The 12570-nt window shown below is 34.1% G+C and overlaps 1 protein-coding gene across 6 annotated transcripts in view; it reads right to left on the bottom strand.

Annotated features, from left to right (window-relative positions):
* Positions 1 to 8609: 8609 nt before the first annotated feature.
* Positions 8610 to 12570, bottom strand: part of LOC135222828 (galactoside alpha-(1,2)-fucosyltransferase 2-like) — an 87782-nt gene continuing 83821 nt past the window's right edge. For 4 of the 6 annotated variants that reach the window (XM_064261148.1, XM_064261144.1, XM_064261147.1 and 1 more), the window contains 2 exons: positions 10232 to 10388; positions 8610 to 8935 (listed from right to left, as the gene is read on the bottom strand). In XM_064261148.1, coding sequence (XP_064117218.1) covers positions 8730 to 8935; positions 10232 to 10388 — 363 coding nt within the window. In that variant the 3' untranslated portion in view covers positions 8610 to 8729. Of the gene's footprint in view, positions 8936 to 10197; positions 10389 to 12570 lie in introns of all 6 variants that reach the window. The other 2 variants (XM_064261146.1, XM_064261149.1) reach the window with 2 other exon arrangements.

The raw sequence follows: 12570 nt of genomic DNA, 5'->3' as shown, positions 1-12570 counted from the left end.
ATATATATATATATATATATATATATATATATATATATATATATATATATATATATATTATATATATATATATATTATATATATATTATTATTATATATAGGCCTAAAACCCGAAGCTTTAAGGAAATATATTGTAGTACTATCAAGTTTCTATGGCTCGGTAACCTTAGGCCCAACAGCGTTTTGAATTTTTTTTATCCAATCTTTTGAAAATTCTCATACGCCTCATATAGCTTGAAAAGTACTTTTTTTTTCAACCAACCAAAAGCCAATTTAATGATAAAACATTCGATCACTGTTGAGGAGCTGGTTGAGGATATCAAGGGAAAAACACGATGACGTTAACGGGGCATAAAATGCAAACTTTTGAAATGTCAAATCTGTTTTACTCATTGCATATTTTCGTGTTTAGGTAAAACTTGGCCATCTATGTATTTCGGTCAAGAACTCTAAATGATAACCATGGAGGACTAGGGGATCGTGTACCAGAACAGTAGCTAACATTTCTGTATATAGTACCTATATTATTGTAATAATAATATCTGGCGGCCATTCAGACTAAAACTGCGCTCTCTCTCTCTCTCTCTCTCTCTCTCTCCTCTCACACACACACACACACACACACACATATATATATATATATATGTATATACAACACTAACGAATACTTTTTCTAACAAGCTTTTATTCCCTCACTTCCTCTGTATATGGAGGTAATGTAGCTTTCCTTGATTATTGCAAAATTGTCATTTTAGAGAACTATTATATTATTATATTATTAATTATATTATTAATATAGTAAAACCAGTTTAAGATGCAACATGGGAATTGCTACGTCTCCACGAGATTTTAATCCGTTTCCCGTTCCGTATCGATCACTCCATAAGGGGTATTAAAATTCAGTCTTAAAATTAATTATAATATCCCTGGTGCCGGGAGAAAAGTCGGGAACCGGAAACGGATTTTAAGCTTGTGGGGAAGTGACAACCTATGTTTCATCTAAAACTTGTTTTACGCTAGTATAGTATTTTTCTTCTTGTTCAGCAATTGTATATGTATTAATTATAGAGGCGTAGATGCTTTTACATTGTGTATGAAAGAGGGAAAGCCCCTTCCACGCTCTGAAAAGAGAACTAATCGAAAACCAACGAGTTACTTCAAATATGGAGAGCCTTGCAGGCAGCATAGTATTAAATTAGACCTATAAGAAAGTATGATACCGAACATATGGAGATATTTGATTATCAGGTTCACTAACCTAGTTTATGTCAACTATAGTCCTAAGCTATCCTAGATCCTCGATCCGGGAAACCCACTGTAAGTAGGCTAATGATTTAATCTATTCAACTATTATCTGTATTACAGTGGTGCTCAAATTTCATGTGACATGATTCTTTTTGTATCGTCCAGATTCTCAGACTCAACATTACGTTGCCACGTAGTTCTAAACTTTTTTTTTTTTTTTTTTTTTTTTTTTTTTTTTTTTGTAATATCACATATCGAAAAGTTTTCGAATTCACAGCTAGCACTATATTCCTCATGGTTAAATACCCATCTATGCATAGGTATAATTCGTAATCTGTGTAATTTGAACTTATTTTTTTTTCTACTTTGCTTAGTTCAAAGTGTGGTGTGATAAGGTTAGCGGTGCCAACAATGAAAGCACATGTAACATGCTCCTCGGACTGGTCAAAATAACCACGTCTGCAGCATTATGACAGTAGACCTAATAAGCTCAACAGTCATAACAACAATTTCAAAGTAAGAATATAAATTAAAACAAGTTGTCTTTGAATGTTGAAGTTTTCGGCATTGTTTAAGCCCCCTGTATGTTGCAAAATGTTTTATAGGCCTAAAAAAATAATCGAAGCCTTATGAGATGTAATCTGTTACTAATGTTTTTATTTGTAGAGATTACCTGTTCGTTGAGGAATAAAAGATGATGATGATGATTATATGTAGAAGATGGCTATTAATCGAAATATCATATAAGTATTAATATCAAGGCGTATGGAACACTCGTTTTTCTATTTTCTTAAAAGTCCTGCTCGCTATTGGTGTATAACTAATTCTTTCATAAGGTAATTTGAAGTGCAAGAATGTGTAGATAACCTCATTTGCTTTCTGGCCAGAAATTGTTGATAGAGAGATGTGAATGTTAAGTGTAAAATAAAGAAATCTAACACCTAGGCCTAGGAATAATATCTTGGCTTTGACAAAAGAATAATTGCATAGGCGAATATTTGCTAGTATGCCATCATTTTGAAATATTTACGAAATATAACGAATATTTATGTATGAAAATCCAAATATTCCTCTAACACATATAAAGTAAATGCTTTCAAGATAATTTCATGGTCGTTACTCATGGTAGACCTACTTATGTTACACCAGGTGGTTGTTGTTGCACCGACACTAATGATATGTCACACTGCTCCCCTCACACGTTGATATCGGTGGCGCATTCTACTTTTGAATATACATATTTAATCTTTTTCAGCGTTGAGGTGTAAGAGCAATCAGATAGGACTATTTCAACTTTTATGCTTGCTTTGGAAGCATTATTGATGTTATGGCAATTTCTTTTGTTTTTTGTTTAACATTTGAACTGAGGTTTGGTGACTACTTCGTTTTAGTCAAATGCTTCAGCGATAAGTGAACGAATGTTTTGAAAATGTTTCGTAAGAGTTTTTCTGAAATTTGGTTACACATGACATTTTTTTACAGTTTTGAAATATATGACAGGTTTCACTCTTATGAAACATATTATGGCCTTATTGTATGCATAATCGCGTTTTCGCAATTAAATAATAGATAAATATGGAGCATGCTAGGTTGCCAGTTAGTGAATTTTGAACGGAATCTATTGAAGTCATGTCGCATGAGATTTGAGCATCACGTACAGTAAGTTCCAAAACTGAAGCGACAAATTTCAGAGAATTTCGTTCGAAATTCACTAACTGGCAACTACAACTCGTAGCTGAAAATTTTTTTTTTTTTTCCTACAGTGAAAGCTCTATCAAACAAAATAAAGCTAACATATGATGCACAAATATCAATCTATGATATTTATAACAATCATAAGAAAAAATTTGGGTAATATTAATTATTTTAAAGTATAACAATTACTTCAAACTATAGAAACGAAACTATTTGAAATTCTCGTTCAACACGGGATTACCAACATTACCAATGTATATTTCGAGCAATGTGAAAACAAATATTTAATATTATAGTGTATTATCAGTTATTTTAGCGAAGATGCATAAAACCATGCAAGTATCAATAGAATGTGAAGGGAAAATCTCCGCGACATTAAACATAATCAACCATGAATGCACCTAGATTCAATGGAGAAGTTGGGGGTGGTTGGTAGTTCTGATTCTAGCTTCTAGGAGCGAGCGAAAAACACCTTCGAGAAAGGCTCTAACCTCTGCTGCTACCTTCAGGTGACTAGGCCTAGTTCCGGGCATTGCAAGGCTTACAATGCAGGGCCACTGTCTGTTATTTAGGCAAAGATAGAACCTTCACCGACAGCAGGACCTGTCCTTGCACCTGGGAAACAGACTCGCTATACAAAAAATAAGAAAGTCGGTCGCAAGCAACCATAACACCCGTAAAATCACCATCTGGTTAAGTAGGGAGAAGACCGACCCCAACCACCCCTTCGCCCCTCTACCTCTACCTCTACCTCTACCCACAATACTAACTCCACCTTTTTCACTTCAACCTATTACCTCAAATCTTCGAATCATCCCAACCGTGAAATTTAAGACTGAATTTGCGTAAGTGGGCGTATCATAAGGGAGTGATATCACCCAAATTCATATTTCCACTGACAACCAGTAATCAGTTCGATCCAGTCAAGTATCATTGCCAAATAACCAGAAAATTTATAGGGGTTTTTTTGGGGATTTATTATATATATTTCAAATATATAAGCTATTATCTATATATATATAAAATATCGATATATATATCTATAGCTAATATTATATATATCTATATATACTCTATATATTATATATCTATATATATATACTATATAGAAATATTTAAATATATATACATATATACAATAATAATATTATATATATAATATAGTATATATATATATATATATATACTATATATATATATATATATATATATATATATATATATATATATATAATATATATAATTTATATATAGTATATATATATATATATATATATATACATACATATATATATATATATATATATATATATATATATTATATATATATATATATATATATATATATTATATATATAGAAGCACCCGAGATGACCAATAGGCCTAGTGCTCGATTCTTAAAACAGACCTCTGGTTATTCCTGATAGATAAAAACTTCCTGAGAGAGAGAGAGAGAGAGAGAGAGAGAGAGAGAGCATAACAGGGGGTACTCGAATTAAAATAATGCTCGCCAAGCATATTCACACTCCGGATCGTATGGACAAGAATAGTCTCACTTATGCACTGGCAAAAAAAAAAAAAAAAAAAGGTGGAAACCTACGAAAATACTTGTTTGGTGCGACCCTGAACGCGCAATTCCGCATGCAAAAATTTGCACAATCGAGAAATTCCATGAAATTATTACCTAACAAGCTGGAAAATATATTTCCTTGATTCTTGAAATAGGCCTAACCATGTAACCAACGCTAAACGCGCACATAAACTTGGATTTCGTTTTTTTTTTTTTTTTTTTTTTTTTTTTTTTTTTTTTTTTTTTTTTTTTTTTTTACACCAACTTGTCTTATTTATATTTCATTTAATCAGATGCTAAACATCTCTGTGCATTATCAAAAGAAATCATAATAACTTTCGATATAACGCTATAAAAGTAGAAAGTTAATTTACATATATTAGGCCAATGCTTATGCACACGGTTCCTGCTGCCACTCTATGGTGAACACTTCATATCACACTTTGGAAGCCGCAGATGTTCTTTGGGGAAATTCTTTTTTTTTCTATTAATAAACAATTACTGAACTAACATTGATCATTCACTGGGGAAATACTTTGTGTGCTTATACAGTTAATCACTGATACGTTTGAACAGATAAATAGGATGACAATAATTGGAATGAAATATACGAACTGGCAACCCACAAGTTTCTAAAGAAGTACGATCAATTCTGAGATTTGTCGCTTCACTTCTGGAACTTACTGTACATGTACTAGTTTATTTAGGTACATCAGGTCAATTTCATTTTTAGGTACATCAGCCACCTGGAGTACACAAAACTCCGATCTTTGTCCCATATATATATATATATATATATTATATTATATATATATATAATATATAATATATTATATATATATCAATATATATATCATGAAGGAAGTAGTAGGGAAAGGCATCATCATCTTTTAACAGTTTATTTCAATACCGACGTTTCGCGACGAATTCCAAGTGGCATTTTCAAAGCTAAAAATATATAAAATTTGCGAACATTAATACTCAATTTGATTTAATTTATATTAAAAATGTGAGGCAAACCAGCTGCCCAAACTACGCTATGAACAATTTTACAGAGGATGTTTCGATGTTTAACGACGGTACAGTCTTTTTGATAATTATAGATTCTAAAATAGTCAAGTTGTTGTTGTTCTGCAGTTCGCCCAAGATAGAAAAATCCTTGCTTTCAATATAGGTTTTACATGTTTTTGAATGATTACGTATATTAGATTGTTCCGGATTAGATAACCTACTACCTGTTCTATGGGTTATGCCCCTGTGGGAATCTATTCTAACCTTCAACAGCCTCTTCGTGCATCCCACGGGCATGAGCCATAGAACAGGTAGTAGGTTAACTAATCCGGAACAATCTAATATACGTAATCATTCAAAAACATGTAAAACCTATATTAACAGCAAGGATGTTTCTATCTTGGGCCAACTGCGGAACAGCAACTTGACTATTTTAGAATCTATAATTATCAAAAGTACTGTACCGTCGTTAAACATCCAAACGTCCTCAGTAAAATTGTTCATAGCGTAGTTTGGCCATAGATTCCCACCGATGCTCTCTCCTTGGGCATCTATTGTGTTGCTCTGTTGGTCTGAATGACAGCTGGGCTTCGTTCTTGTGTACTGCCCTGTTGTCTCTGTAAAGATATGATGTCTAATAAGCACTAATAGACCATCTAGATTCGAGGTGAAGTATATTGCCTGCAGAAACTTCGAGTCAAGTTATTACGTGTATGATAGAAGCTTGGATGGATCATTGTCTCGTTTTGTGTGGATAAATCTCAATGCCCTGTATTGTCTTTGAAGGGCTGTGTACCTCTATTGATTGTAGATAACAGTACCGCATTCAGACCTCATCAATTTTATAAGTTATGCATGACTTGGAACATTGAGAAGCATTATCGAATTGCATATCAAGCTTCTGGTGATGGGATTGTAGAATGTCACCAGCGCACTATAAAGTGTTTAGTAGCACGAAGTAATGAGGACCCTTTCATGATAGTGTTTTTGTATATCCTTTCAGAAAAAGATGGTTAGTGCTGAGAGTGCTCCATGTAACAAGTTATTTAAGTATACTTGAAGACATCCAGAGGTGTGGTGAAGTTTTCGTGAAGCTTCCTAGTGCCAAGTGCACTTTTGAATGGGAAAGTGGTTGTGTGACAAAGGTAACATCTGAGAATATTGTTGATGTTGATAGTGTACCTCGTCAGTATTAGACATATGTAGGATTCTTGATGAAAGTGATGAATTGGGTAGGGGTTGTGATGAATTTAATTTCTATTTTTATTTTTCTATTTTCACTTTTCATGCCTGATTCCTCTAGGATGGTTCGACAGCGGTAGCCTTCTGTGTGAATGTGAGATTATGTGATTGATGTGTAAATCAAGGGGGAGCTGGGGCGTGTGGTTGAAGGAAAAAGTAGTAGTAGGTGGAGGAGGAGGAAGCGCGTGAGTAGTTGTTGAGACTGAGAGGGCAGTTGGCAAAAGAAGTCTTTCTGGTAGAGTTAAATGGTTACACTGGTCAGTTTCAGTTCGTCTGGTTTTATTGTCATTTGTATCAGTGGTCTTTCTTGGCAGCAGTCACAAACGCTTGAGGCTGAGTTTAAATTTTTCCTTTTTAACAACACACTTCTACCTCGGTAATTAGATTCATAAGGTGATTGGTGCTGATGACGTGCTGTATATAGCCAAACCATCAAGTTGGGTAAAGACTTGCAGAATATCACAAGGCCTTTTTGGAAGGGTTAAAGCCCTTTGACTCACAAGAGCTTTCATCGCTCTAGATAGGTGAATTATATTTTGCAGCGTTTTATTTTGGTTTTTTAAGTTTAACTCGTAAACAATCCGCAGTGACTGTATAGTATCAGAAGAATGACCAGGGAATTACCCGTACTAAACACTTTCATAAGCGCCTTGGTTACTCATAATGCTGAGCTGAAAGTAAGCTTAGTGGTCTGGTTTAACTGCTTTTATAATATTATATAATATAATAATAATACTCGTAGCGCTAAGGCTATAATTGTTTTGCGTTCAGGTACTCTGTCCTTGAACGTACCAGCAAGGATTGAATCTGAAATAATCAGCGTCATTACCGACGCACTAAAGCAAGATTTGAATATAAAATGTGTCAACAGGTGTATACGTATCAGCCTGGAATGCACTTGTGTGCTTGGGTAATTGTATATTATTGGAGCTTGTGCCATGCCATTTTTATTGATTTTGCTATGAATATATTTCAGCATAAACCCAGTATTTTCATTCTCGGTTGACCTCGATAACAATAAAATGCGAGCTATTCCTCCAAGAAAGTTTGAAAACTAGTTTTTTTTCTTCGACATGAAGAGCACCTAGTCCCTTTCATATTTTTGTTAGCTCTCTCGTAAAAGTATTTGTTTTTGCTGGGCGAAAGAATTTCCTACCTTTATTAATATTTTCGTAAAATTTTAAGAGTATGCTACTGAAAATAGCTGTAAAATGTGTGCAAAAATTTTTTTAACGGGTTAAGCATTACAAAATTATCAATTTTCTTTTATTAGTTTTGCCGTATAGGCTCTTTGAAGCCATTCTGTTTAACTTATTTCGTAGATCTCTTTCCTGTGTTTAGCTACAATTTTCTAGTGTTTTGTAATTTTTTTTCGCATCATGAGACACGGATCATGAACAATCTTAGGGCAACTGGTAGAGGTAATGTTGAATGTGAAACTAAAGCTGTAACTTACTTAAATAGACCCAAGAAAAAAAAAAAAAACGCGCGTAAAGCACTGAGTTGACATAATATACTGCTCGTATCAATAATTAAGATAATCTTCCCATATCATCAAGGTCGGGCTCTATTGTGGTTAGTTTATTTTCATTTGCCCACTAGAATCACGTTTATTTTTAGCAATAAGTGGTGTCGGCAAGTGTAACGTATGCCCCCAACTGACGCCAGTTTTAGTAGTCATAAGTCATAAAATAACTATCCCCAAAAGCCCCTCTTCCTCTCACGTCGGCAACAAAAAACCCTTCCACCCTATTGCAGCCTCTTTCGCTCGGTTGTTGTCTAAATATCATTATTACTCGATGATCATCCTCTTCGGCTTATGGTATGGATGGTGATAAAAATGTAATTGAAGCCTTCAGAAAATTAATTTATTTCCTACACCATCAGTTGCTGAAAGGCGCAAACTGCTATAGTACAAAAGTAAAAATCAACAATCGGATCAAGATCTCGCACAGAAAACTTGACACTAGGAACGAGAAATTGGTACAAAGAAGTCCACATTGGCTCTCTCGTATCTCTCCCTCTGCATCGGATAATTAGGGATGTGAAAATCGCCTGGGTAAACTACGTATCCGCCCGCCAGGTAGGATGTCCAAAAACCAAATGTGCCGACGGTCATGATACTGTGGTCGCAGGAGTTCAAAATGGCCATGTCTTCTTCTCGTTTTACACCTGTTGGAGAGAGAAAAGTATCTGTTCAAGTTCATTGGTTGGTTTAGTACTATACTAATCGCCACACGTATGGTTGGTTTAGTACTACCTATCGCCACACGTATGGTCTAGGTCGTGAGGATGGTTTGATTTAAACCTGCCGTCAAATGAAGTATGGTCTAGTTTGCCTTGTTTTTACACGCTTTTGTTGAACTGGGCTTCTCCGTCTGTCTGAATTGTCTATCGGCCTGTTTGGGTCAAAACTTGTAACTGTTTTCTACCCGTTCCCTTCGTCAGCAGTGACCTTGAAGCATTTCCTTCCATGGAGGCGCCCAAGCTTTCATTTTTGTAGATATGATTAATTGTAAGAAAATCCTGGTGAATTCTGGTTTCCCCAAAGATTACATTTTTAACTTTCTAATGCATTGCAATAAAAGCGCATTCTAATTTTTCTATACATTTTGATAAAGTTCTGAACATTTTCATTCTACACGAGAGAGCAAAAAATTGAGGACAGAGCAGTTGCATACTCATCTGGTGGAAGGCGAGTGAATATAACCAAGTAGATTTAAGCGAAAAATACGCTCGGAACGTTTTCATTTGAAAATAAATATGAAGTGACAGCAGGTTATTACTGGAACAAAGTCGCAGGCAAGACTGTCAACGATCGGTATTACGTGTCGCCATTGGCTGCTTTTAAACGCTAAGAAAAAACAGTGTCCTGTGATCCTGAAAATACTCGATTTTATATGGACTCGACGATCTAACTTTTAAAAAGAAAAATACAAATAGTCACGGAAAAATCTACAAAACATAGGACGTAGCTAACCGGCGAAAAATATTCAGAAATGGCAAGATTCACTTCCCATGAAGGCAGTTTTAACCAGTCATGGGTCGTGTGTGCGTCACCAGCGCACAATTAATATTGAATTATTAAGATTTAAGTGCCTGTTTTTGTAGTCTAAAATTGCCCTTGATTCTGTTTTCTTGGTATTTGAGGAAACTTTCTTGAACATTATAACGATGAATTGATTTCCTATAAAAAGAAATTGGCAAGTGTCTTCAGCTATATTCGAAGTCTGTATTTCACCAGAAACCTCAGTTTACTTGTTAAAAATAGTTCAAACTGGATAAGCGGGACGCCGTTGTCAAGAACTGTTACATAATGTAAAAGCTTCTTTGCTCGTCAACAAATTGGTTATGACTGGTATTCATACAAGTGAATTGATAATGTTCGTTCGAGCGGGAACCGACGATCTATGAAAGTGCACATTTAAATTCACCTCTGCAGAGTCTGGTAGATTTTAAATTCTGTACCTGGCACGAAGGTCACATCCGTGTAATTTTCAAAGGTTTTACGGATATATTTCCGGTCCCCTGACGAGACGATGAAAACCACCTTACTGAATCTCTCTTTGTAGAAGTTCATTGCGTTGTTGTAATAAGTTTCATTTGGTATCTGTTCGCCTCTGGCCTGAAAGAGAAGAGATTGTCCAAACTATTATCGCCATAATGGTGGCAGTCTTATTCAGTAAAATAATGTAAAAGTAAATTGAAATAATGAGCGCCATAATAGTGAAGGGCGAACAGCCTCCAAAAACAGCCCGTCAGTTATGTTCAGAAACTTAACGTAAATCTTAAAAAGTTATTCCATAAGTGTCATACGATTGCTACAAAGGGATTAGTTTACATGCACAACAAAACAACAGGAAAAAAATAACAAGAAGCAGTACCATAATAATATATATATTATATATATATATGTATAGTATACATATATATATATATATATATATATATATATATATATGTATATATAACATATATATATCATATATATATATATTCTATATACATATATATATTATATATATAATAATATATATATATATATGTATATCATTGTATATATACTAATATAGCATATACATATGTATATATATATGGTATATGTACATATATGTATCTACATATATGTATATTATATATATATATAATTATATATAATATATATACACACACATATATATATATATATATATATATATATATATATATATATATTATATATATATATATATATATATATATATATATATATATACAGTATAACTGAATCACGAAAGTTAGGAACGTGATAAATCCGTAAATAAAGATAAATGCCACGAAGGAAAAATAAACGAAGGAGTCTGCTAAGATCTTTCGGCTTTAAAAGCCCTTTACTGAGCAGATACTGACAAAATACGAGAAAAGACAATACAAGAAGGTTCGTATAACTGACAGATAGGGATTATTTTCCTTCGTGGCATTTATCTTTATTTATATATATATACATATATGTATATATACATATATATATACACACATACAGGCTGTTTTTAAGACCTAAATGATAGAGCAAAGTCAAACGTGTAAATTAGTTTTTAAGTAAGGGAGGCCTTTTACCTGTATAGAACCTTTCCGGGACGCAGCCATTGAAGTGAAGAGTTAACAGACGCAAGAGGCCGTTTGTACTTCTGGATTCAAGCAACAGAGATCCTTAAACCATCACAAATTTCGAGGAAACCAACTATCGACCGATAGACCTTAAATGCAGAAAAACCGCACTAAAACTGAGACGAAGTGAGATGGTATTCCATACAATGGCCGGCAATAAAGTCACATAAAAAAGGATAATTTTTGCTAGGAAAAAAGGCCACAGGAAAAAAAGTAATGAATTTACAATCTTTTGTTTGTTTTTACGGTAATCCCCAACAGGCTTGTACTAAACACACTGCAAAGCTGGGTACATAACTGTTAAAACCCCAGGGTGTCAATATCTAGTAAATTTTTTTTTTTTCTGACTTATAGCAGAATATGAAATGAGAAGAAGATAGCTTGATGGCTGGAGATTGCAACCCATAGGTAAGGCACCAAAGAAAGGTGATCTTAATGAATTTGTTAACAATAGAAGTGTAATAATGTCAGTGTGATGAAGATGTGCAGTAAATGCTTTCACAGCAGGCTGAAGAAAGAAAAGGAGACAAATGGTAAAACTAGACAGTTATAGACGAGACAGCAGCTCTACAGATCAAATATTTGTGTACAGACATGCTGGGCGATAGTGTTTAGATTTTGAAAATACGCTTATTGTATTCCTATCAGGTCAGTACATCTGACTAAAGGCAACCACGAGTAATGTAATAGATTGTGGGATATTGCAGGAGACAGTTCTGCCTCCTCTGCAGTTTACCCTGCTCACTCACATATTTCATAAAGGAAAAAGTGGATATGGAAATCGGATGTAGACGGCTGGAATCAAGATAGAAGCTAGACAGACTCAGAATAAGCAGTGATGCTAGTTTAATCAACAACAACCACCGTATTTTCAAGGGAAACGAGAGCACTTGCTGAAGAAAGATTAAATGTAATTGAAGTATTCTAAAAATAAGGAGTAATGGCTGGAGTTGGAATTGCTTTAAAGAATGAAACTGGTAAATAAAAAACATTTGTCAGGCTGAATAAGTTTTGGAGAGTTAACAGACTGAAATTATATACAAAAGTACGATTAGGCTTAAGTCTAGTACTAATGTACTCCTATACAGATATTTCATAACATGTGACAATGAAACTATAAAAGATTTGTTTTCGATTTGAGAATAAAGATTGAAGAACAT

Source organism: Macrobrachium nipponense, chromosome 8 (assembly GCF_015104395.2).
Source record: "Macrobrachium nipponense isolate FS-2020 chromosome 8, ASM1510439v2, whole genome shotgun sequence".
In the NCBI taxonomy this organism is placed as follows: domain Eukaryota; kingdom Metazoa; phylum Arthropoda; class Malacostraca; order Decapoda; family Palaemonidae; genus Macrobrachium; species Macrobrachium nipponense.
This window is presented reverse-complemented; position numbering and strand designations above follow the sequence as displayed.